General features: G+C 51.2%; 2 protein-coding genes across 3 annotated transcripts; both read right to left on the reverse strand.

The window, feature by feature from the left end:
- Nucleotides 1-4,172: 4,172 nt before the first annotated feature.
- NEU1 (neuraminidase 1) lies at nucleotides 4,173-11,480 on the reverse strand. Its single transcript, XM_060110916.1, has 6 exons — nucleotides 11,172-11,480; nucleotides 10,541-10,733; nucleotides 9,557-9,819; nucleotides 8,764-8,946; nucleotides 8,357-8,579; nucleotides 4,173-8,251 (listed from the first exon to the last, which is right to left on the reverse strand). The coding sequence occupies exons 1-6, from the start codon at nucleotides 11,331-11,333 to the stop codon at nucleotides 8,025-8,027; spliced, it is 1,251 nt and encodes a 416-aa protein (XP_059966899.1). The 5' UTR covers nucleotides 11,334-11,480; the 3' UTR covers nucleotides 4,173-8,024.
- A 385-nt stretch (nucleotides 11,481-11,865) lies between these two features.
- On the reverse strand, nucleotides 11,866-24,570 carry SLC44A4 (solute carrier family 44 member 4). 2 transcript variants are annotated; one of them, XM_060109906.1, is made up of 21 exons: nucleotides 24,537-24,570; nucleotides 22,838-22,886; nucleotides 22,296-22,369; nucleotides 22,083-22,161; nucleotides 21,016-21,115; nucleotides 20,808-20,933; nucleotides 20,583-20,643; nucleotides 19,158-19,242; nucleotides 18,991-19,074; nucleotides 18,477-18,712; nucleotides 18,288-18,387; nucleotides 17,696-17,788; nucleotides 17,324-17,426; nucleotides 13,860-14,113; nucleotides 13,679-13,773; nucleotides 13,456-13,559; nucleotides 13,271-13,344; nucleotides 12,992-13,062; nucleotides 12,799-12,893; nucleotides 12,583-12,667; nucleotides 11,866-11,984 (listed from the first exon to the last, which is right to left on the reverse strand). In XM_060109906.1, exons 1-21 carry the CDS (start codon nucleotides 24,568-24,570, stop codon nucleotides 11,866-11,868), a joined length of 2,121 nt encoding a protein of 706 aa, XP_059965889.1. The 2 variants fall into 2 exon arrangements, with proteins under 2 accessions (XP_059965889.1, XP_059965890.1); XM_060109907.1 differs by lacking the exon at nucleotides 20,808-20,933.
- Between the last annotated feature and the right edge of the window lie 17 nt (nucleotides 24,571-24,587).

Below are 24,587 nucleotides of genomic sequence, written 5' to 3' on the forward strand. Positions count from 1 at the left end.
CCATCAACCTTAACCTAATGATTTTGGCATCCACTGATGATCTTTGCCTGTGTAGGGGAGCAAATAGTTTTCCTGACCCTCTTAGGGTCCCTGGCTGGGTTTGAAAAATCAACCTGACAAAGACAGATTAACAGGAGAAAAGCGCACACATTTATTTAAGTTTTACATGACATGAGACTTCATAAAGAAATGAAAACCCAAAGACATGGCATACTTGCTTTTACGTAAGGTTGAACAAAAGAGACAATTGTGGAAAAGTGTCTAAACTATGGGGGGAGGCTAAAGAAGGTAAGAATTAGTTTTAACAAGTTCTGCTTTTTTTTTTTTTTTTTTTTTTTTTTTTTGTGGGATCTTAGTTTCCCAACCAGGGATTGAACCTGGGCCCATGGCAGTGAAAGTGCTGAGTCCTAACCACTGGACCACCAGGGAATTCCCAACAAGTTCTGTTTGTATAGAATTCTCTTGGTCGCCGACTTCTTGTCCTCCTGGTTCAGGGAGGGCACCTTTCAAATGGGAATTTTCACTCAAGTTTGCAAAATGATGATTTTCCAATTTGATTATTCTTTCTACACTTATTTGCTGACATTCTTCTGTAAAACAAGTAATAAGTCATCTCTTCGACTCGTACTTTGTCTAAACTGAATTACTTTTTCCTACTGCAAACGTAGGAGAAATGATTCATTCTTTTCCTGTATTTACAGTATTGTGTGTGTAAGGGGTTGGTGTAAAATTGTCCTCCAGTGGTGGCAAATGAATTCCCCCTCCTTTTTGTATACATGGGTCCAGGAAATTTCCCTGTGGTACCCTTGACCTTATCAAGTGCCTTGCTGAGACTCAGATGTGCAGACACTGGCCTTCCCCTGACCTCTCCTTTTAGAATCTTGGCCAAGGAACATGTGAGTTGCTCTCTACCAGGCTCCCACCTCCAATGGCAAGGGCACTTCAACAGCTTCAGGGATTCCAAAATACAAAAACCAAGCTTAGTGAAGGTTAAACAACACACCTCCCTTAAATTGGTTGATAGGAACATCACAAAGTTAGCTGGACTTAAGATACTGAAGCATAAAGCTGATTATGCATCTTCACTCTTCCCTCCAACCTCATCCTCTCTTGATGCACGTTGGCATTCCCTCTGGACACCACCTTTGTGGTTGTATTTTTTTAAATATATATATATATATATATATTTATTTATTTATTTATTTATTTTGGCTGTGTTGTGCCTTAGTTGTGGCACGCGGGATTTTTCGTTGCAGTGTACGGGCTCTCTAGTTGTGGTGCATGGGCACTCTAGTTGTGGTGCGTGGGCACTCTAGTTGTGGAGCGTGGGCTTAGTTGCCCTGCAGCATGTGGGATCTTAGTTCCCCGATCAGGGATCAAACCCACGTACCCTGCATTGGAAGGCGGATTCTTAACCACTGGACCACAGGGAAGTCCCTTTGTGGTTGTATTTTTGCCAAGTTACCCAGAGGTCTCCATTTATCTTCTCCCTTCTATTTATTTATTTGTTCCTTTTATTTCCTTCTATTTCATTTTATTTTATTTTTAATTTTCCTTCTACTTATTATTATACACAAAAGTGTATATAATAATTATGTACAATTTAAAGAAGACTAATAAACAACATGTACTCACCACTGAGCTTAAGACCAGGTACTGCTAAATGTGTGGCTGGCAGATTTGGAGGCCACAGGAAATGTGACTTCTGGTGTTAATCCCACGGGAGTATGAAACTTTTTGTTAGGAATTTTCCAGATACTTTTATTTATTTTCCTTTTCTTTTTCCCCCCTCTATCCAGAGCAAAGATGGAGGCCAGTTCCCACACTGAAGATGTGGCCTTTTGATACTTTATTTACAAAGAGTAGTCAGCCTGTGAGCTGTAGTTTGCCAATTTGACTTTTTTTTAATTGCACTAAAACATGATTTATCTTGATTCCTGAGTTTTTTGGTGTTCTCTTAAATTTTGCACCCAAGGCAGTACTGCTTTCCCACCCAGGGGCGGGGGTGGGACCAATGCTCTTTTTTAACTTTGTCAACTAAAAAAAAAAAAAAAAATAGTGCAGGAGGCTGCAAATAAGAAAAGAGTTTATCTGGAGTCTTAAGAATTGCAGTTAGGGAGACACAGATTCGGATAACCCCGAAAATGTGTTCCAAGGAAAAGAAAGAGTCAGAGGCTTATAAAGACACAAAGCCACAAGGTTGTTAAAGTTGAGTGAGAATTATGATTGACTAAGTCAGAAAATATTTGTCCACAGGGAATCACAGGTTGTTTTAGGGTAGGGGTCTGATAAGTAGACTGTCACAAGTTACTTTATATGTATTTTGAGTTTCTAGTAGGTGTTCTGGATGACTTCATAAGGTCAAAAGGTCAGATTCCATCCAGGCTGAGATGTGTATAAGTCACATTTCCTTAATGGCCTCCCAGCTCCATTTTAGAGAGCTCTCTTAGCAATACCAACTCCATTTGATTTTCCTTTCACAATTTCCAGAACTTCTCAGGACCTTGGCTTTATATCCTGACTGCAAATCTGTGATCCACTGTAATTCTGATTTGGTCACTCAGCATTGACTGATGTCCTCAGGGCAAATGCCAGCTCCAGGGCTCATTTGTTTTTCTGGGTTCTTGCTGTCCATTATTTTTGGTTTTTGAAGATTTCCCTTACTTTCTCACCAACTAATCCCTACACTAAAAATGTGTTTGTTTGTTTGTTTTTTTGGCCGAGCCATGCACCTTGTGCTATTTTACTTCCTGGACTAGGGATTGAACCTGGGCTCTTGGCAGTGAAAGTGCAGAGTCCTAACCACTGGACCACCAGGGAATTCCCTAAAAATGTGTTTTAAAAAATATTCTATCCAGAATATTAGGAAAGGGAAGACCTACCCTTTCCTTGTGGTAAATTTAAGTCCGTTTTGTGTGTGTGTGTGTGTGTATGTGTGTGTTCTTGTTTTTTGTCAAAAAGAAATGCAAGCCTTTGTCTTAGATCTTCTTTCCTAATCCTTTTTTTTGGGCAAAAATGATGGACCTCGTCCTGCTCCTTCCTGATAATGACTTCTGGTTGTGAGGACTGAATTAGTGAGAAACTGTACCTGGTGCCTGGTCCCTGGTCTTCGCTGCTCAATATTACTTGTTAGGCTCCTTCTATTGTTCAAGGGCAGCCTGATAAACAGTGAGAGCCCAGAGTCTTTTCAATGCTGAGCCAAGGGGCTGGGGGGAGGGGTGAGAGGCTTCGAAGGGGGCAGAAGGGCCTGTGTTAGGGGTTAGGGCTCCATGCTAGAATTTGGCTGCTGATCCAGGTGGCACTCACCAGGCTGTAGTTTTCAAAGTCCACTTTGTCCTATTTGTACAAATAAGCACATACCTTCCCCTTTCAGTCTCCTGCCACTCCTTCTAATTCCCCCTTTATATTAAAAGAAAAAAGGCCAACCAACCAACAATTCTTCAACCCTTTCTGCACCCCTGACTTGTGTTCTAACCCTGGTTTTCAAACTTGAATGTGCATTAGAATCCCCTGGAGGGTTTGCTAACACACTGAGTGCTGGGCCCCACCCCCAGAGCTTCTGATTCTGCAGGTCTGGTGGGGAGAGGGGTGGACAGTATAGGGGGAAGGTCAAGCGTTTCTAACATGTTCCCAGGGAGTGGCTGCCACCTACCTGGAACCACACTTAGAAACACTGGCCCAGCTCCTTACCCATCCTGGACTTGCCTTTCCTCCTGTATTAAGCATCCACCATGTGCCAGGTGTTGTGGCGGGGTTTAAGATGCCCAGGTAAACAGGCAGGTTTGGTCCCTGCCATCTTTTATGGTTATTGGTGGTTTTTTTTTTTTTTTTTTTTTTTTTTTTTTTTGCGGTACACGGGCCTCTTACTGTTGTGGCCTCTTCCGTTGCGGGAGCACAGGCTCCGGATGCGCAGGCTCAGCGGCCATGGCTCACGGGCCCAGCCGCTCCACGGCATGTGGGATCTTCCCGGTCTGGGGCACGAACCCACGTCTCCTGCATCAGCAGGCGGACTCTTAACCACTGCGCCACCAGGGAAGCCCTATTGGTGTTTTTTAAACACAAATTCTTCCTGTTGAAACAGTTTCTCTTTTGAGATCTTTTCTTCAGTGTTTTGAAATCTAGTCTTCCTAAGTCTAGGCTAAAACGTCTAAGAGACAGTTTATCAAAGTGCAGCCCAAAGACCCCAGTGTTAGACTCTCCTGTGGTTCCTTTTAAAAATGCAAGGCCCGGACTTCCCTGGTGGCGCAGTGATTAAGAATCTGCCTGCCAACGCTGGGGACACGGGTTCGAGCCCTAGTCCGGGAAGATCCCACATACCGTGGAGCAACTAAGCCCATGTGCCACAACTACCAAGCCTGGGCTCTAGAGCCTGTGAGCCACAACTGCTGAACCTGTGAGCCACAACTACCGAAGCTCGCACGCCTAGAGCCCCTACTCCGCAACAAGAGAAGCCACCACAATGAGAACCCCGCGCACTGCAATGAAGAGTAGCCCCTGCTCGCTGCAACTAGAGAAAGCCCGTGTGCAGCAATGAAGACCCAACACAGCCAAAAATAAATAAATAATAAATAAATAAATTTATTAAAAAACAAAAAAGCAAGGTCCTGCAAAGGAGGCAAGAATATACAATGGAGAAAAGACAGTCTCTTCAGCAAGTGGTGTTTGGAAAGCTGACAGCCGCATGTAAATCAATGAAGTTAGAACACACCCTCACAACATACAGAAAAATAAACTCAAAATGGCTTAAAGACTTAAATATAAGACATGACACCATAAAAACTCCTACAAGAAAACATAGGCAAAACATTCTCTGACATGAATCATACCCATGTTTTCTTAGGTCAGTCTCCCAAGGCAATAGCAATAAAAGCAAAAATAAACAAATGGGACCTAATCAAACTACAAGCTTTTGTACAGCAAAGGAAACCATAAACAAAATGAAAAGACAACCTACGAACTGGGAGAAAATATTTGCAAATGATGTGACCGAGAAAAGCTTAATTTCCAAAATATACAAACAGCTCATGTATCTCAATAACAACAAAATAAACAAAACAAAAACAACCCAATCGAAAAATGGGCTGAAAACCTACATAGATATTTTTCCAGAGAAGATGTACAGATGGCCAACAGGGACATGAAAAGATGCTCGACATCACCAATTATTAGAGGAATTATATGTGGAATCTAAAATATGACACAAATGAACTTATCCACAAAAGAGAAAAAGACTCCCAGACACAGAGAACAGACTTGCAGTTGCCAACGGGGAGTGGAGGCGGAGAAGGGATGGATTGGGAGTTTGGGATTAGCAGATGCAAATTATTACATATAGGATGGAGAAACAACAAGGTCCTACTGTATATAGCACAAGGAACTATATTCAGTATCCCGGGATAAACCATAATGGAAAGGAATATGAAAAAGAATATACAAACGTATAACTGAATCACTTTGCTGTACAGCAGAAATTAACAACATTGCAAATCAACTACACTTCAATAAAATACATTAAAATAAAAAAAATCAAGGTCCTGGACTGATTCTAGAGACACCGCACCTACAGGCAGGTTTGGGGTAGGGCCAGGACTCTGGTTTATAATGACTCCGCTCCGCCCCCTCCAGGGGAGGAGATCCTTGCTTGAGGAGCCTCTCTCTTAGCTGAGGGTTCTTGGCTATGAAGAAGGAACATGATCACTTCCTTACGAGCCCCCTGCCATGTCTCCTTCACGAGGCAGTAGCTCATGTGGCAGACAGTCATGGTACCGTGTCCTCTTTCTCCTCCATTATTTCTGATACAGAAAGTTGTTAGCGAGACTTTCTCAGATGTGCATTTTTAGTGGCAGTGGATAGCAGATGTCCCAGTTGCTGCCGATGCCACCCCCCCACCGCGCTTCCTGCGTCGTATCTATTCCTCCCCCTGTGTTAGAAGAGCAGAGCCCGCCCTCCCCGGCCATGCTGCCTGTGTTCGTCTCCGCATATTTCTTCCCTCAGATGTCCCCCCGCAGGCCCATAGATTCTGCCTCTGTATGTGTGTCCTGTGTGGGAACAAGGTGGTTTACTGGCCAAGGTAAAATATTACATCAGGTTACTCTGAGACCTGGTAAGTTAAGGGGAGAAATGAAGCATTTATCCTGACTTTCCCATACAAATCATGCTTCAGGGTAACCCAACAGCCTTGATGAGGGACAGTTCCCTTTTACTAAAGAATTCCAGCTAATAAATGAGGACAAAATAATAGAATTCAAAAACCAACATTTCACAACCCCTCATGAAATAATTGATTCAGGCAAAACTCATCTGTGGATGAAACTGTCAGTTGGAAGGTTGATGCGGATACCTTACAAAGGAGGGGTCAGGCTCTGGCCATCTGAACCCATCACTCAGTTCAGCTTTACTCAGAGAGGGACAAGCGGGCAGCACTTGCTTCCTGAGGGAGCACAATAGGAAACACAGAGCACCTGGGAAGGAATCTTGTCCCCACCCCCACCCCGCCTCCCTCACCCAGTGGAATCTGAATCTAATTAAACCTTCAGGTTTGATAACTGGAAATACAAGGGATGGAGGAAAAAAGTTAAATGACACTCTGAGGAAGAAACAGATGAATCCAGAGAGTGGAACGTTCTACAGGACAAATGAACATATTTCTGTGTAGACGGTATCAAAAAGAAAAAAAAAAAAGAGAGAGAGAGAAAGAAGAGAGGATAGGAGGTGTAACTACTGTAGACTGAGATTTAAGAAACATCAAAATGCAATGTGCAGGGACTTCCCTGGTGGCGCAGTGGATAAGACTCTGTGCTCCCAATGCAGGGAGCCCGGGTTCGATCCCTGGTCAGGGAACTAGATCCCACATGCATGCCGCAACTGAGTTTGCATGCTACAACTAAGGTGCTGCAACGAAGATCCCACACCAACAACGAAGATCCTGCATGCCGGAACTGGAACTAAGACCCGGCACAGCCAAATAAATAAATAAGCAAACAAACAAATAAATAAATATTTTTTTAAAAAAGAAAAGAATGTCTTGAACATTCCTACCGTCTCATCCAGGCATTGCGTTTTCTTTCCATACGGAGAAAAGCTGTGGCTGTCCCACTCAGCTGTTTTCACAGCATCTCCTTTAGGATGAGATGTTGTTTTCTCACATAATTGCCACAGTGCTTATTTCTCTGCCAGGCTGGCCTGGGAGAGGCTTCTCATCTGCATTTTACACACCTGCTCCCTGTTGCATGGAGGACAGTATCTCACCCCACCTTAGAAATACAAAACAGCCAGTTTCTAATTATCTTATGAGGCTCCTCCTCCTCCTCCTCATTACATTTGTTAAGAGCAAGCTGTATTTCTGTGATAAGAAGGAATGTGAAAAAGAAAGGATTTGATTTGCCAAAGTCACAGATTTTCACAGGCAATAAGCACACCAGCTTCCTCCCCAAAACACACTCCCAGTCCCACATGTGTGCACGAGGAAAACAGACGTGAAGATGTGCACTGACAGAACCACAGAGACTCTGCAAATATTCATTCTCCTTCATTAAGAACGTTAAGTTATAAACATTTTGATTCATACATAGTCAAAGTGGGTGGTGCACCTCGTTCCTTACCTTGAAACCAAACGTCCTGCCCTTCTGGAACTTTCACCAACCCTCTCCAAAGCCAGTATCTTACTCCAAAGAGGTAAGCCTTCCCCAATTCCCTGAGTTCACATTTATTTAATGCTACAGGCCCACCTAGCCCTGTCCAAGAAAAGGACCAATCATTGCCCTGAGAGGGCAGAAAGGGCAGGGGGCAGACCCAGCAATGTGGAAGAGAAGTGCTCCCACGTGTGGGCAGCTCTTCCTATGTGGGAGAAGCCAGGTTTTTAGTCCTAAGGAATGATTTCCCTGTCAAAGAGAGGTTGATTTTGCAAAACGCTAGACTCTAAAGGAAGGTGGGACCGTCTTCTAGGCTCCTCCAGTAGACCCTCTACAGACCCATGGTCCTGAGGCTGAGTCCAGGGCCTTCTACCCCCGTGGCAGGTGTACAGCTCAGAGTGTCCCATAGACGCTGACTTTGGCCAGGGAGATGCTCTCTATGTACTCTTTCCGGCCTTTCTCATACAGGACATAGAGTTGCGGGGCCTCGTCCTCCCCGCCCACACTGCCCTCCAGGGTTGCCAGTGAGGAGTAGCCACTGGGCCCCGGCCACAGCTGGACCGTCTCCTTCTGCCATGAGGTGCCATTGCTGAAGCTCCAGCGCAGGGTCAGGTTCACTCCTGGGAACAGCACCAGAGTCAGGGGAAGGAAGGTCTCCCCCTAGAGAAGGCCGCCTTCTCTAGGTCACGGGGGCTCCTCGCCGACCCCACCTGGCAGGTACTCACGGAAGTCTGGGTGGGCCGGGTTGGAGAAGAAGACAATGCCGGACTTGGTGGCTACAGCCCCTGCGGCTACCACAGGGTCCACAAGCTCGGGGTCAAAGGTCACGTCACGGGGCCTCAGAGTATCACAGGCATCGTAGCTGCGGAGGATGATTCGGCAGTGGCAGTGGTAGTTGTTCTGGTTCCGGGCATTGATGACCACTGAGCCATCGGGGAGCTCAAAGGGCTGAGCGGAGAGAAGAGGGCTTCGGGAAGCTGCAGGGTGGGGGCGGGGCAAAGGGCCCTGTCCCTGAGGGAGCAAGACTGGGTGGCACGGAGCTGGGCAGCCAGGCCCGGGGTCCGTGAGTGAAATGGTGCTCTGGAGGACAGAGCAGGTAGAGCGGGTGGGGGACAGCCCATGGACTCCTGACCTGGCACTCGTCGGGGCTGAAATCATTTTCCCGCTTGGGCTGGCCATAGGGGATGCCGCTGATCCCACTCCCATAGCGCCAGGAGGCGCCATGGTCATCGCTGAGAAGGCAGAAGACCCCGTCCCGCTCCAGCGTCCCGTGGCCGCACACAATGAGCCGGCCCTTCCGAGGCTCCCGCTGTTTCTGTGGGAAAAGGATAGGGGTGCCACAGACGGAGACACTGAGGGGGCTCAGAGGCAGGGGAGGGGAACCCACCACCTCCTAAGTGTGAGGACACACCTTGTCCTCTTCCGTTCTGTCCTTGCTTGCTGAGGGTTCCACAAGCATTACAAACACCCACTGTCTGAATTAAGAAGCTCTTCGGCACGATAAGCTCCTTCAGGACATCCAGGGTGTACTCTGGACAGGCTGTGCACAGGACAAGGGGGCCCAGCCACAGGGGGAGATGGGAGCTTAAACCCAACCTGTGTTCACAGGCCAAGCTGTGGACCATGGCACAGGCTTGTGTCTGCCCAAAGGAGGGCTTTTCCCTAATCTGCGCAGGACTTTCTAATGTTTTTTCTAATCTGCACATGGACTAGTGCAGCCCTGTTGACAACCCCCAGATGGGAAGCCAATGGCAAAATTCCACCTTCCCTTGGTAGGGTGTTCCTCCCAGGATGTCCCTTTCTTCCAAGGAATGCCACCTAAGACAGAAAAATCTGACTTCATAGGATCTTCTCTTTGCAAAGGAGTCCATAACGGGGCAGACTCTCTACGAGGCACCCCCCTCCACCCATCTCAGGACAGAGACCTGAATGCCAGAGCCCGGTCCGGGGGCAAACATCTCAGTGCCTATGTCCAAGGAGAGGTTCCGAGGCGAACTCCAGGAAACGCCGTCATCCTTGCTCCACACCAGCATGGTGGAGGCCACCTGGCAGCCAGCCTTGTGAGCACAGAGGGAGTAGAAAAGGAAGACCACTCCTGTTGTTGTATCGCTCACCACTGCCCCCAAGTTCAGCCCATCTGGGCTCTCCCCATCGTCCACAATGAAAGCTGTTGGAGACCATGTGCTGCCTAAAGGAAAAAGGGAAGAAACCCAGGGTGAGCACTCTGGAGGTTTCCTTTCCACCACTCGCTGCAATTTTCACCTCCTGCTAGGGACCCAAGGCCTTATGATGGCCCCACGAGACCTGCCCCTCCTTACCTCTCAGACCTTATCTATTCTACCCTTGCTCACTACATCCAGCCGCACAAACTCCTTCTCATTCCTCAAATACTCCCCTCCTTGTGGGGCGGGGGGGACTCTGTCTAAGCTTGTTACACCTGCCTGGCTCTTCTTCCAGGCTCACTTACCTCCTCTGAGTCTGCTCAAATGTCATCTACTTAAAATTACAGTCAAATTCTGGAACTCTCCATACCTCTTGCCATGTTTCATTTTTCTCCACTGCACTTATCAGCTCCCAATGCAAAAAATACATTTACTTATTTATTATGTTTATTGTCTGTCTCCCCCCACCCCAGTAGAATATAAGCCCTGTGAAGGCAAGGATTTTTGCTTTGTTTTGTTCATAACTGTATTCACAGAACCTAGAACAATGTCAGGTATATAGTAAGTGCTCAGTAAATGTCTGAATGAATGTTCAACTCCTTGGTGAGCCCAATTTCCAGATCACTGCCCTGGACACCTTCCCACCTTAGGTTCCCTCTACTCTTCAGGGATCCAGCAGCCTCAGGGTCCTAAGGCAGGTCAAGCTCCCCACCCATCCAGCCTCTTGTGACCCAGGCATCTTTATACCCTGGTCCGTGGACCTCCGCAGAGCAATGAACTTAGCTCCTTTATCCGATGCTGACATTTTCCTGGCCTCAGCAAAGGCAAGGAGAGTGCCCCGAGGAGTGGTGGTGATGAGCGGGATGCGGAAGGTGTCCACGGAGCCGATCTGCTTCCCGCTCACCCACAGCAGCTGCTCCATGGTTACAAGCGGATGAACCTACCAAGCGAGGAGGAAGGGTCAACAGAACAAACGTGACTTGGGGTTTTAGGGTGAATGAAGAGCGGCTCGGAGTCAGGTGTCCCTGGGAGAGGCAGGGTGATGGGGATCCCGAGTGGGAGAAGGGGTCCCAGAACAAGGAAGGGGAACCCTGAGGAGAGTTCGGAGCGAAACTGGGGGCTCGGAGAGGGGGAGGGACTACGAGGGGACAAGAAGCCCTCAGGGACAGGGAGACCTCAAAAGGGTAAGGAGCTCGAAAGAGGAGACTCAGAGGGAAAGAGGACAAGGGCCCCGAGAGGGAAACGGACTGGGAAAGGAGGGAACGGGGTCGGAGAGTCCCTCGGAGGAGAGGGGGCTCAGCAGCCTAGGTCCCGGAGTACAACTGGGCACAGACCGCCTGCGTGAGTCGGGGATGGGGCTATGCGAGGGGTGACTCACCAGACTGAAGTCGTCCTTTGCCCTGGCCCCGACTCCTGCTGAAGACAACAGCAGCAGGAAGATCGCGGCAAACACCTGAACCCTACAGACTCCCCATGATCCCAGCATTCGCGGTCTCCCGGGTCTGCCCAGGGGCACCGTGCCGGACCGCTCCGCCGTCATCTCTCCCTCGCGGCAGCAGCGACCCTGGCCCCCCCAGGACTAGACGCGGGCTGGATTCGTCAACTGACCCCGGCCCTTTAAACGCTCAGATGTCACCCTCAAACCCGCCCCAATCCCAGCCGGCCCGCCACGCTTCCGCGACTCTCTTTGGCCCTCGCACGACTCCCCACGTGACCCTTCGGCGCCTCAGAGCTACCTCTTTCCAATTGGCCCTCTTTGAAGCCCCGGAGCGCGTGACCCCGGCCGGAAGCGTATTGGCTGGGGTGAAGAAGGGGGCGTGCATTACTCCGCAGGAGCCTTTTGATTGGCCGAGGCACCTGGGTCACGTCATAGGGGCGGGATCTATTTTAAAGAGCCAGGCGAGGTTAAAAAGGGCAGCATGTAGGAGGAAATAAAAGTCCCAGAGTTTTTGAGAAAACAAAATATCAGTCTTTTAATAAAATCTTTTTACTACAAAATCGAGATCTGGAAGGCGGGTTGAGGCTGGGAGGCTGTACAGGCGGGGTGCAGTCCTGGATCAGAGCTGCGCCTCTCACTTCTTCCTCTTGTCTCCTGGGGGCACCTCGTTCTTCTTGCCCAGAATCTTCAGAAGGGCCTTGGACATGTAGTAGGGCCGGTCCACGGAACCGTCGTTCCGCTCCAAGTCTTCCACTGAGGCACGACATAGACTCATAAGAGCGCACCGCTGGGAGCCAACCCCACTCCCCGGGAAAATCAGGGACTAAGAGACAGCTCCCTGGTTTCCAGGCTGCGCCACCACGGGCTGATTTTGGGGGGCAGTTTTTGCAACCTACTGGGTAGGTTATGTAATAGTTTCCTCGTCTGTAAAGGGGGGGGGTGTCAAAAATATTTCATAGCGTGATGAGGATTAACGGAAAAAATACATGTCAATTGCTTAGCGCAGAGCCCGGTACACACGAAACCCTGAATGAATGCATACAGTAGGGTGAGAAAATCCCCACTCACTACAGCCACCTGCTGGGAAGTCTCCTGTGGCTAACTTCTTTCCTAGATTTTCTAGCGGAAGATACCAGAGGCCTCTCCCCTGGAATGCTCCTTCTTGGGAGAGCCTAGGAGCCTGGGAGCTCACTCCCTCCTTTCTTCCCAAACACCTGCCCTGAGGATGTTAGTAGAGGCTCTGGCTCCTGTAACTCACGAGGTCGCTGTTTCTAGAAGCACCAAGTCTCCAAAAAAGCCTGAATGATCTGGTACCTTTAAGTTGAGGAGAGGAGGTGGAGGTGTGACTCACAGAAACAGAGGAAGAGAGTGTCCACACACATGCCGAAAACGCTGAAGAAGCCGCTGGCGATGACATAGGCCCCCAGGATGGAGGTCTGCAAGATGCAAGGTTTCCCTTAGGGTTCCTTTGGAGAGTTGGAGGGTGAAGCGGGCGTCGGGGATGGGTTGGGGTGGAGGGTGGGGCTGGGAAGGTATGGGGGTGGGGGGTTGGGGGGGTGTCACTCACCATGATGGGCAGCCAGTAGTAGTTGAGTTGGGGACTCTCAATGTCTTTACCCAGTCCCTGGATGCGACCGGTGAAAAAAAAGAAAGACAGGACCCCTGTGAGAGAGATCTGGAGGTCAGCATCACTCCTCTGAGGTCACCTCTTAAACTGCCCAGCACCCCTGTCCTCTGTAACTCCCTGCCCTGGTCCTTACCGACACCTCCAACCACCAGCAGCTTCCCAAAGAACAGTAGCAGGTCTGTGACTTTGTCCAGGACGACCACCCTGTACAAGGAGTTGGGGTAGGTTGGGGGTAAGAGGCCTGGCAGGGCTGGGAGTAGAACTGGCTATATAACTTGCCATGACAGATGCAAAACAAACACTGTTCACATTTCAAGATGGAGGCAGCAGAGATTAAACCAAGCTCAAGACCCTTCTGAGCACAGCATGCTTATGGGTGGGAGGTCACGGAGGTGGGGGGTGACAGCCTGACCTGACAATATTCCTCATGAGCAGCATGAAGGCGTTTTTGGCCGAGACGCAGAAATTCTTCCCATAGATGGCAATCTGGGGGAGGTGGAAAGTTCAGAGTTACCTGTGGTGAGCTTACCTAGGCCAGGGTAGGAGGCCCGCATCCAGGGTCCCCAGAGCAAGGGGTTGCTCATGGAGTGGGCTCACCATGATGTATGCATTGCGGTTCAGGAACTTGATAAACTTTTCCAAACACCAGAGGCAGCACTTGAAGCAGCACATGATACAGCGGGCCACAGGGTTCTGGGTTCCTGGGGGTAAAGAGGGCTCATGTTTGGTCACTGGCCCCTGATAGCACACCGCCCCCCCTCCAGCCCCCAAGGATCCAGCTGATCAGCCTAGCCTTGCCCAGCCCCCAACCTCGACTCACCTCTCAGTTTGTGGTCAATGTATTCCAGGATGACCCTGGCTATCTGCACCAGGGTCAAGATGAGGGCTCCGAAGGCTAGTGACCCAGTGTGGTAACTGCACAGGGGTTAGTGAGGTAGTCAGAGGCAGGTAGTCAGAGGACTCCCGGGTTCATAATTCCCAGCCCCCTGCCCCAGGCTTACCGGAGTGTGCGGATGAAGGCAGAGCTCAGGGGAAAGGTAGGGATGTCCCGGGGCTTGTGGAAGGCCCAGTAGAAGGAGGCAAAGGCCCCAGCCAGGACACACTGGCCCAGGGCTAGTACCCAGTTGATGGTCCAGAACAGCCCCAGGACCCCGTAGATTTGCAAGTTGAAGAGAGAACGTTGTACTAGGCCTGTGGACAAGTAGCCCTGGAAGACGCACATCAGCCCTGGGCAGGAGGAGTTCACCGGCTGGTCCTGGGGAGGCAGGCAGAGGAGGCTCATTCCCAACCAGCTCCTGCCCTCCCAGAGCAGAGGGTGGTAACAGCCTCCTCAGAATTGGGGAAGCCCATTCCTTCCAGGAGATCCATCTCTGGGTTCAGACAGGGTTCAGCTTGCCTACTGTGTGAGTGTAATTAGTTTCCTTCAGTCTCCAGTCTCTGGATGGCACAAGAGCGCCCAGGCTGTGTGGACTAAGCCTTAATGGTATGAAGGCAGTGTGACCAATGCCTAGCTCTCCTTTGCACTTGAACAGCTTGTCCCCTCCCAGAGCAGCCTCTGCAACTTCAACCAAAGCACTTTCTAGCAAAATTGAACAGACTGGGTATCAGATGATGCTAAGGAGCCATTAATTTTGTTCAGTGTGATAATGGTGTAGTTTTCCTTTCCCATGTTAGGGTTATGATTTTTAAAAGTCCTTAACTGTTGAGATCCATCCTGATATATTTAAAGGTGAAATGGCACAATGTTCAGAATTTGCCTTTAAAAACTCGAGGGCTTCCCTGGTGGTGCAGTGGTTGAGAGTCCGCCTGCCGATGCAGGGGACATGGGTTCGTGCCCTGGTCCGGGAAGATCCCACATGCCATGGAGCGGCTGGGCCCGTGAGCCATGGCCGCTGAGCCTGCGCTTCCGGAGCCTGTGCTCCGCAACGGGAGAGGCCACAACAGTGAGAGGCCCGCGTACTGCAAAAAAAAAAAAAAAAAAGAGCAGAACGGGACTTCCCTGGTGGTGCAGTGGTTAAGAATCCACCTGGCAATGCACGGGACATGGGTTCAAACCCTGGTCCGGGAAGATCCCACATGCCGCGGAGCAACTAAGTCCGTGCGCCACAACTACCGAGCCTGCGCTCAAAAGCCCACGCGCCACAACTACTGAGCCTGCACTCAAAAGCCCGTGAGCCACAACTACTGAAGCCCGCGCCTAGAGCCTGTGCTCTTCAACAAGAGAAGCCGCCGCAATGAGAAGCCCGCGTACCGCAACGAAGAGTAGCCCCCACTCGCTGCAACTAGAGAAAGCCTGCGCACAACAACAAAGACCCAACTCAGCCATAAATAAATAAATAAATAAATTTATATTAAAAAAAAAAAAGGGCAGAAGAACTGCATAGACATTTTTCCAAAGAGGAAATGCAGACGACCAACAGGCACATGGAAAGATGCTCAACATCGCTAATCATCAGGGAAATGCAAATCAAAACCACAATGAGATATCACCTCACACCTGTCAGAATGGCCATCATCAAAAGGAACACAACAAATGTTGGCAAAGATGTGAGGAAGAGGCAACAGGTGTACACTGCTGATGGGGAAGTAAATTGGGGCAGTCACTGTGGAAAGCAGTGTGAGAAGGGTCTCAAAATGCTAAAAATAGAACTACCATACGACCCAGCAATTCCACTTCTGGCTGTACACCTGGAAAAAAAACCCCCAAAACCACTGATTGGAAGAGACACATGCACCCAATGTTCATAGCAGCATTATTTCCAATTGCTAAGGTATGGAAGCAATCTAAGTGTCCATCAACAGATGAATGGATAAAGAAGATGTGGTACAAAAATACAATGGAATACTACTCAGCCATAAAAAGGAATGAAATGTTGCCATTTACAGCAACATGGATGGACTTGGAGGGCTTCCTGGACTTGGGTGGCTATTTCCTTTCCCATGTTAGGGAAGTTTTGACTATAATCTCTTCAAATATTTTCTTGGGTCCTTTCTCTCTCTCTTCTCCTTCTGGGACCCCTATAATGCGAATGTTGTTGCATCTAATGTTGTCCCAGAGGTCTCTTAGGCTGTCTTCATTTCTTTTCATTCTTTTTTCTTTGTTCTGTGGCAGTGAATTCCACCATTCTGTCTGCCAGGTCACTTATCCGTTCCTTCTGCCTTAGTTATTCTGCTATTGATTCCTTCTAGTGTATTTTTCATTTCAGTTTTTGTATTGTTCATCTCTGTGTGTTTGTTCTTTAATTCTTCTAGGTGTTTTTCTTTCTTTTTTTTTTTTTTTAGGTGTTTGTTCTTCAATTCTTCTAGGTCTTTGTTAAACATTCTTCACTAACATTATTCTGAATTCTTTTTCTGGAAGGTTGCCTATCTCCACTTCATTTAGTTGTTTTTCTGGGGTTTTATCTTGTTCCTTCATCTGGTATAAAGTCCTCTGCCTTTTCATTTTGTCTATCTTTCTGTGAATGTGGTTTTCCTTCCACAGGCTGCAGAATTATAGTTCTTGCTTCTGCTGTCTGCCCTCTGGTGGATGAGGCCATCTAAGAGGCTTGTGCAAGCTTCCTAAGGGAGGGACTGGTCTGTTTGAAATTTTATAACAAGAATTTATAACCACTTTCCACTTTGTATGTAATTGTGGGTTTGTGTCAGTCCCCACCACTAGGTCATAAGCAAGTTGAAAGCAAGAAGTACTTCATTTGGGGCTTTGTATAGCCAGTGCCTGGCACATAATGGGTCCTCCTTAAATGTAAACGACCTCCCTCTCCTTTTTTAGAGTGGGGCTAATGCTTGTGGGCACGGCCCATGGTCCCAGTTCTGATGCGGTGGCCACATGAAAGCTTTGACAGTAAATACCCAGCAGTGCAGCCCCACTCCCTGGGGACTTCACAGGGGAGAGTTTGGGGTAGCAGCTACTCTCCCAGGCCCCCAGGGAGCCCACCTGCCTACTGCCTAGAACAGTGTGTTCTGAGGAAGCCTAACTAAAGATAACTTAAACAAAACCGATCTACAGTTATCAGCTCTTACCAGGTGCCAGCCATTGTACTTTCATGTGCCCAATGTCCTTTAATTTTCTCGGCCACATTGAGGCACAGATATTAAGATTATCTCCATTTTACAGGTGAGCGGACTGAGACTGAAAGGGTGAAGCGGGTTAATGGTCCTCTAGGCAGAGAAATATCCTGGGGAGGGATGGAGAAGTTCTGAGATCCACCTGCCCCAGGGCCTGGCCCTGCCCTTGGGCACAGCACGCCTCCTCTTGCAGCACAATGGGTGGCTCAGCGGGAGATCTGGAGTCTGCAGACAGACTCCCTTTCTGGCTCTGCTAGGGGCCTGCTGTGTGACCCGTGAGTGAGCCCCTTGCCGTCTCTGGTCCTCAGTCTCCTCTGCACAATGAGGGATTTGAACCAGTTGTTCTCTAAGGTCCCCTCAGCCCTACTGGTGCCCCTCCACGTCCACCCCAAATCCTAACCATGGGGTTGCATGATGTATTCATTGGCACATTCTCACAGCCGGACAAGCTGACGTTGGGCGCCCAGAACACGTACTGGGGTTGCCCCGATGTGGCCAGGTACCCAGAGGGGAGTCAAGGAAAGCGTGGTGACGTGGGGGCCTCCACAGTTCCCCTCCTCAGCAACCCCTTCCCAGGTGCTTGAGCAGGTTGTTCACTGCACAGAGGGGCTGAAATTCAGCCTGTGCTTGCTCTTTCAAGGCAGGGCTGTGTCTGCTGGGAGGAAGGGGTGCCTTCTTCCAATCACACTAAGGCACACTGTCTACAAAAGTATTGCCCTGCCCCCCACCCCCAAGGGCTCCAGGAGGGCCCAGTCATGTGGGCAAAGGATACAGAGCAGTCATGACCCAGTAGGCAATGCAGACGAGCAGCAGGACAAAGGTGAACAACGGGTAGAACATGGCAGACATCACCTGCCCTACAGCCCTGCAGGGAGATGAGAGCAGTACACCAGTGAGGCTAGCCCCCCCAGTCCCCACTCATCCTCTCACGGTGCTGACCCTGGCACAGGCCACACCTCTGCCCTCTCCAGGGCCTGCTCCTTCCCCCTAAGGCTGGGCACATAGTAGGAGCTCCCTAAAAGAACTGAACTGAATAAATCAGGCTCAAGGGAACTTTAGAGGAAACTAGAGCCACAAAGAAGCCACCAGGGGCGGCTTCAGGGAGAGTAAGGGCTTGTTTCACGTTTTAGGCACTTGACAAGACACTAATTAATTTAATCGTTATGACAACCCTACAAGGTAGGAACTATTGTTACCCCCATTTTACAGATGGGTAAACTGAGGCACGGAAAGGCTGAGCCACACAGCAATGTTAATCACTGTGCTGTGCTGCCTTTCTCCTCCAGTGCTCTGCCACCTTTCCAGCACTACCATCCTGGCCCCCCCCACCGCCCTCTGCCCCTTCTTCCCACATGGGCCCTGACCTGCTGGCTTCCTCCAGGAGGGCGATGGCGATGCGAATCCGCTGCCGCAGGAAGATGAGCATCAGTAGCAGGATGCCTTCAAGCACAGCCAGCACGATCACTGAGGGTGGACAGGGGGCAGAGTGGCCTGGGTCATGGCCAGGGCAGCCCTTGGGTGGCTGGTGGTTCATGGGTGGGCAGGGCACTCACGGGCTGCTAGCCAGGTCTCCTGAACGCTGCTGTAGGCGCTGAGGTTGGTGGTGAAGCCCAGCTGGGAGATGGAGGCACCCTTGTCCCGCAGTACGCGGTATTCCTCCCAGGAGTGGTAGATGCCATATGCCAGCACGCTCAGCACCCCTATGATCAGCACAAACACCAGGGGCCCGGCCACCAGGCGCAGAAGCAGGATAAACAGCAGGCTCAGGACAAGAGCCACACCTAGGGCACTGAGGGCAGGGAAACATAGGTGAGGGTCACCCCGCATCCCCCATATCTTTCCCCTTTCAGAGGCCCCCAAATACCTTTCCTCAAACCCCCAATGTCCCCAGATCAGCACCCCCACCCCACGCTTTCTTTTATAAATCCTGTTGGACTTGGGATCCATTCTGAGCTCTGGCTCCTCCTCCCCTGCCCAAAGGCTCTGTTTCAGACGGTGGGCTAAGGGATAGAGGGTCAGAGTGGGGAGAAGGGAAGGACAAGAGAGCAGGGGAATGTGGTGACTCACATAAGAATCCAATACCAGGATTGGGCAAAGTCTTCAAAGATCTTGACACTGATGTCACGGGCGTTGAGGCTGTCGAGAAGCCCACTGGTGGGGAAAGACAGAGTCAGATGGGGCTGTGAGTGGGAAGGGGGAGCGGGACCGAGATATAGGGGCAAGGGAATGCCCACCTGACGCCCTGGGCGATGGACGTGCTGGAGATCCCTGGGAGCTCAGGCACAGTACTATTGGACCATGGAAAACAACGCCCCAGAGCTGGAGGGAGAGAACCGGGCGACTGGGTGGGAGGGCCCAGAGTTTGTCTTGAAAGTCTCTGGCCCCCACCCCAGCCCGTCGTGCCCTTAGGGACAGAGTTGAGAAGGGCTCTGCCCCACTCAGAGGGCTGCTCTTGATTCCACAGCCGAAAGGGAGCTCCTGCCCCAGGAGCCCATGCTTCCTTCACTGTCTCTTAATGCTCCTTCCTCCCCACCCTGCCACTGCCTGGGTTCAGACCCTCCTGCCCTCTGGCCTGCCTCTTACAGCACCTCCACGCCCACCCCTGCCACCCTTCAATCCAGCCCCTGCCAGAGTGCCTGGGAGACACGGCACAGCCTGGACCTTGGCATTCCAGGGCTCTAGGTCACTCTGCTGCCCAGACACCTCCAGATGCCTTGCCCTGGAGAGTGCCCAGGCTCACGGCCAGGCTTTAAGTCCCCATCATCTGAGCTCAGCCACTTTCCCCTCCCCTCTGTACCTTTGTGCTTCCTCCTCCAGAAATCCCATCCATGATGCCCTGTTCAGCTCCATCTCCATCTCACCCCCTCCAGGAAGCCTTCTGGCCCCACCCCTATCTCCTGTGGCACCTATTATGTGCCTACAGAGCCATTTATCTTGACCCTCAGACAGCTTTGCCAGGCAGGCTTGCTTTGCATTTACATTCTAAAGATGAGAAAACAAGGCTCAGAGAGGTTGAGTCATTTTCCTAAGACCACACAGCTGGAAAGTGCTGGAATTTAAATCCAGATCTATTTGACCTTGGAGCACTCATTGGAGATACTTCCTATTGTACCTATTGAGAGGTGGATATCTTTTCTCATGCTATAGTTAATTTTTTTTCTATTAAAAATAACATTTAATATTGGGAAAAAGAGCAACAACAAAAAAAGTCAACTATAAAAAAAAAAAACCAACTGTGATCCCACCACCCAGCCGCAGTCACTTTAACATTTGGGTGAACATCCTTCCAGTCTGTTTCCTGTGCCTGCACATAAATGCATGTGTGTACATTCACCCACATATGTTCTCATGGCAATCTCATGCAGTCGCTTCGTGAACAGCTCTGATCTCACCACCTAGGATGTAGTCCAAAAGGGGAGCAGTTTTCATCTTCGCTTCACCTGTCCCCGGTACCTGGCACACAGCAGGTACATAATAAGCACTGGTGATCTGACTGTAGGATGATCACGCGGCAGAGAAAAAAAACGAAGACCTGGTGCTCATTCCGATTTTGTCACAGACAAGCTGTGTGACTTGGCTCTCTCTGAGCCTGGTTCCCTTGTTTGAGGGAAAAAAATCTAGGACTGGATGATGTCTGAGGAAGGAATGTGGCTTCTCACCTGGAGTGGAAGGGAGGAGGAAACTGGGGCAGAGCTCCTGGCTCAGGCTTTGGAGCACTTGCTGGAGGGTGGGGGGAGGACAGACAGACACACAGACACACAGACACAGAGCAAGATGAAGGAGTGAGTCCCTTTTCTACCACCACGATCATCTACCCAGCTCCCCCTCCCACCCTCCCTCATCATGGACCCTCCTTAGCAAGGACATTTGGGAACAGCGCTCACCATGTCCCCAGGCACCCCTGGCAGACAAAAGTTCCTATTTGCTGCGTAGAAGACCTGCCCGACCGACTGTGTGAGCTGGTGCGTTTCCACAGTCCATGGGACCTCTGGGCAGGAGGACACACACACCTGGGGGCAGAGAGCGTGCTGAGCGGCTGGTATCCAGACCCTGGGGGAGATCTGGGGACAGAGGTAGGTTCCAGACTCTGACCTGGGGTGTGGGGCATGCCAGGCCATTCTGGGTGATTGCGATGATGTTGGTGGTTAGGACGCAGCTGAAGATGTTGAAGTACAGGAGATACGGTTTATCTCTGTAGGAGAGAAGGAAGCGTATGCATCAGGGCTTGGTCAAGCCTCGGGGAAAGAGAGGGACTGCCAGGGCTGTGCCTCAAGAGTGCAATGGGGGGCTTCCCTGGTGGCGCAGTGGTTGAGAGTCCGTCTGCCGATGTGGGGGACGTGGGTTCGTGCCCCGGTCTGGGAGGATCCCACATGCCGCGGAGCGGCTGGGCCCGTGAGCCATGGCCGCTGAGCCTGCGCGTCCGGAGCCTGTGCTCCGCGACGGGAGAGGCCACAACAGTGAGAGGCCCTCGTACCACAAAAAAAAAAAAAAAAAAAAAAAAAAAAAAGAGTGCAATGGGCCCAGTTCCTGGCCTCTGGAAGCTCAGCTCAGCTAGGGAGGTATGGGAGACACCTGAAAGATTGCCCAGAGGAATTCAGCATCGTCACTGCTAACAAAATGGTTAAGAGCTTGAACTCTGGAGCCAGCTTTATGACCTTGAATAAGTCATTTAACCACTCACTGCCTCAGTTCCATCACATGTAAAATTATAGTACCTACCTCACAAGGTTTAAATGAGTTTGTGTGTGTAAAGTACACTGCCTGCCTGGAATGCCATATAAATGTTAGTGGTTTTATTATTTATTGAAGGTTTCCTGCATGCTGGGACTGATAGCCTTGCTTCTGGAATCATCCTTGTGTTTCAGAAGAAGAAATCAAAGTTCAGAGATGTTGAGTACCTTGCCAGAGGTCACAAACCAGAACTTACTTAGCCCAGCTGGGGATTCAAATGACCATCTCTGAACCCTAAAACCCATGCATTTAACCATGACTCTTTGCTGCCTCCTAATTCTGGGGGGACTCAGAAGCCACTGGCCAGCAGTGGAGGCTGTTCTACGTGGCCTGGAGTGGTGAGATTCAGGGAGGCTGGGGTGGAGTGGTCGCCTACCCATCCCCCATCTCACCTCCCTCCTGCCCCCTCTTCTTGCCTTCATACTCACTTGTTTTCCCCGATCCCGCAATAGGCCCCAGTAGAGTTCCTGGGGTAGAGGACTTGCTGGGGGTCTCCATACACCCAGGCTGGAGACAGAGACACACAGATGAATCACCGGAGTGCGGCAGGGACTTAAGAGGGAAAGGTTGTGGGTGTGGTCCCTCCTTGGGACAATAATGTCCCCCAGCCACTGCCCAGCTCTGCACTGCCAGAAACTCACCCACAAGCCCCACGGCGATGTAACCCAGAATGAAGAGGAAGAAGAGGACACAGCAGATGATATCTGTGCAGCTCCTTGGAGAGAAATGGGGGAAACCTTTGGAGAGGGGATGCTGGGGAGTGGGGGTGGCATGGTCTGGAGGAGTCGTGCTTTGGAGAGTTGGGGGATGCTGGAAGGTAGGCATAGGTAGCTTTCATTTTATTCTCTTTAAAAACACCTTTTTCTGGGTGGGTAAACTTTCTTCTGAAGCTTAAAACAGGAAAGGGCCCAGTTCAGAAGTGCTCAGCTGGATGAATTTTCCCAAAGGACACATGCCTGTGAAGCCAGCTCCCAGGCCAAGACACAGAACATCACCAGCAGCCGGGAAGCCCCCTTGTGCCCCCTCCACACACAACAGTCTCCCCAGGGCCACCACTCTCCTGGGGCAGGAGGTTTTTTCCTCACAAGTTTCTTACCAATATTTCAGCAAATACGAAGCAAAACCCAGACACCACCCCCCTCCGCCCCACCCTGACCCCAGCAGCGCAGTGCCCAGAACTCACCTGTTCTTGATGGGGCCTCGAAAGGAGGGGTCATATTTGGCTGGTTTCCCTGAAGGGCATGGGGAGGAGTGTGGAGGGTGAGGCATGGAGAGGGGTCTCTCCCCCCATTTCCAGTCCCTCCAAACCCTCCCCCACAGCAGGAGCTACCCTGCACCAGGGTCCTACCTGGCCCCCAGGAGTTTGGGGGTAGATAGACAGGGGCAGGGCTGGCAGGGGGGGAAATTAGAGAACAGGAAAGGTAGTATCAGGGCTTGGTCAGCAGCTTCACTGATCACTGTGAACTCCAACCAGGCGGCCTTGGAGGGAGGGGAAAGGGCAGCTTTTTATGGGTCATTTACGGGTCACACCTCAAGGCCCTCAGCCAAAGTCATGAATTCCCGCAGGGACTGGGGAGGGGGGGTGCCCTGTAGACCTCCACCCAGAAGGGAGCTTAGTCCCCAGGCTACTGCCAGTCTCTGGGAGAGCAGTCAGGGTGACACGTGAGCCGGGCAGTTTGTGGCCCGTCCTGTTCCTGGTCCTCCCTGAGTACACAGAGGGCGGAGGTGAGGCCAGGCAGCCAGGGTCCCGTATGGGCACCGAGGAGGGAGGACAGCGGGCTGAGCAAGAGTGTGGGAAGGGGTGCGGTCCATTCTCCCAGGTGCTCTGGACTCTTGTCCCTCCGTGGTTCTCAGACGCGATGTCGATGATTGACCCAAAGCTGTTCCAGGAAGTCTGTGGGGTGTCCCCACTGCTCCCTCCCCTAACTCCCTTCGGACCAAGCCTCGCCTCTGGAAGGTCCCTCCCTTGGGGTTCCTTCCTTTCCAGACCAGAATTTCAGACCCCCGAAACCCCAAGGCACCTCTGCAGGCAGGGCCCTAGCCCTCACTGCTCACAGGGATCCCAGAGGCTGGTCCCAGGTCCCCCTCCCAGCAGGCGCCTCCACCCCGCCCCCTGCCCTTGTCCTCAGGACCCCTTGGGGCAGCCTCCCAGCCTTTGCCCCTCACAGAGATGCTGGAGACAGGCTGCCTACTCCTTCTCCTCAGGCCTTACCCTTCACAGGAGCCCCAGAAGTCTGCTGCCCCTATTCCTAGTGTACTCTGAGATAGACTCCCTCCTAGCAGGGAACCCAGAGGCTGGTCCCCAGCGCTCTCTCTCCACCAAGATCTGCAGCCCTTACTCCTCTCAGGGACCCCCAGCAGAACCCACTCCCCCGCCACTCCTCCCAGACCCCGGCAGGGAGATCCCCAGCGCCTTTTCCCCTCAGAGACCCAGCGTCCAGGCTGAAACTCCGCCTCCTTCTCAGGGACCCCAAGCTGTTCCTCCTGACAGCGGCCCAGAGCCCAGCTCACTCCTCCCAGCCCGTGAGCCCCTTCCTCTGCTCAGGACCCTGCCCCTGCCTCCTTCAGGCTCTGCTTCCAGGGCCCTGTCCTGAGGGGCCCAGAGTCGAGGCGTGGCATCACCCCCTCGTCGCAGGGACTCCAGCCCCCCTCCTCATGCAGACCCCAGCTTCACACCCCAAAGGCTCCTCAGCAATGGCTCCCAGCCCCTGCACCCCATCCTCCTCCGAGGACCCCGTTTCCTTCCATCAGCTGTTCCCTGGGCCCTCCCCTCGGGGACCACGACTCCCCTCAGCTCCTCTCCCTGGTGCCGGCCCAGCCCCCGTTCCCCCGAGCAGGCCTCCCCTCCCTCGCCGGGTCCTGGGCCTCCACCCCAGCCTCACCGTAGACCTCGTTCTGGTCCTGTTTTCCCCCCATGTCTCAGTCTCCAGAGT

Source organism: Mesoplodon densirostris, chromosome 10, assembly GCF_025265405.1.
Source record: "Mesoplodon densirostris isolate mMesDen1 chromosome 10, mMesDen1 primary haplotype, whole genome shotgun sequence".
In the NCBI taxonomy this organism is placed as follows: Eukaryota; Metazoa; Chordata; class Mammalia; order Artiodactyla; family Ziphiidae; genus Mesoplodon; species Mesoplodon densirostris.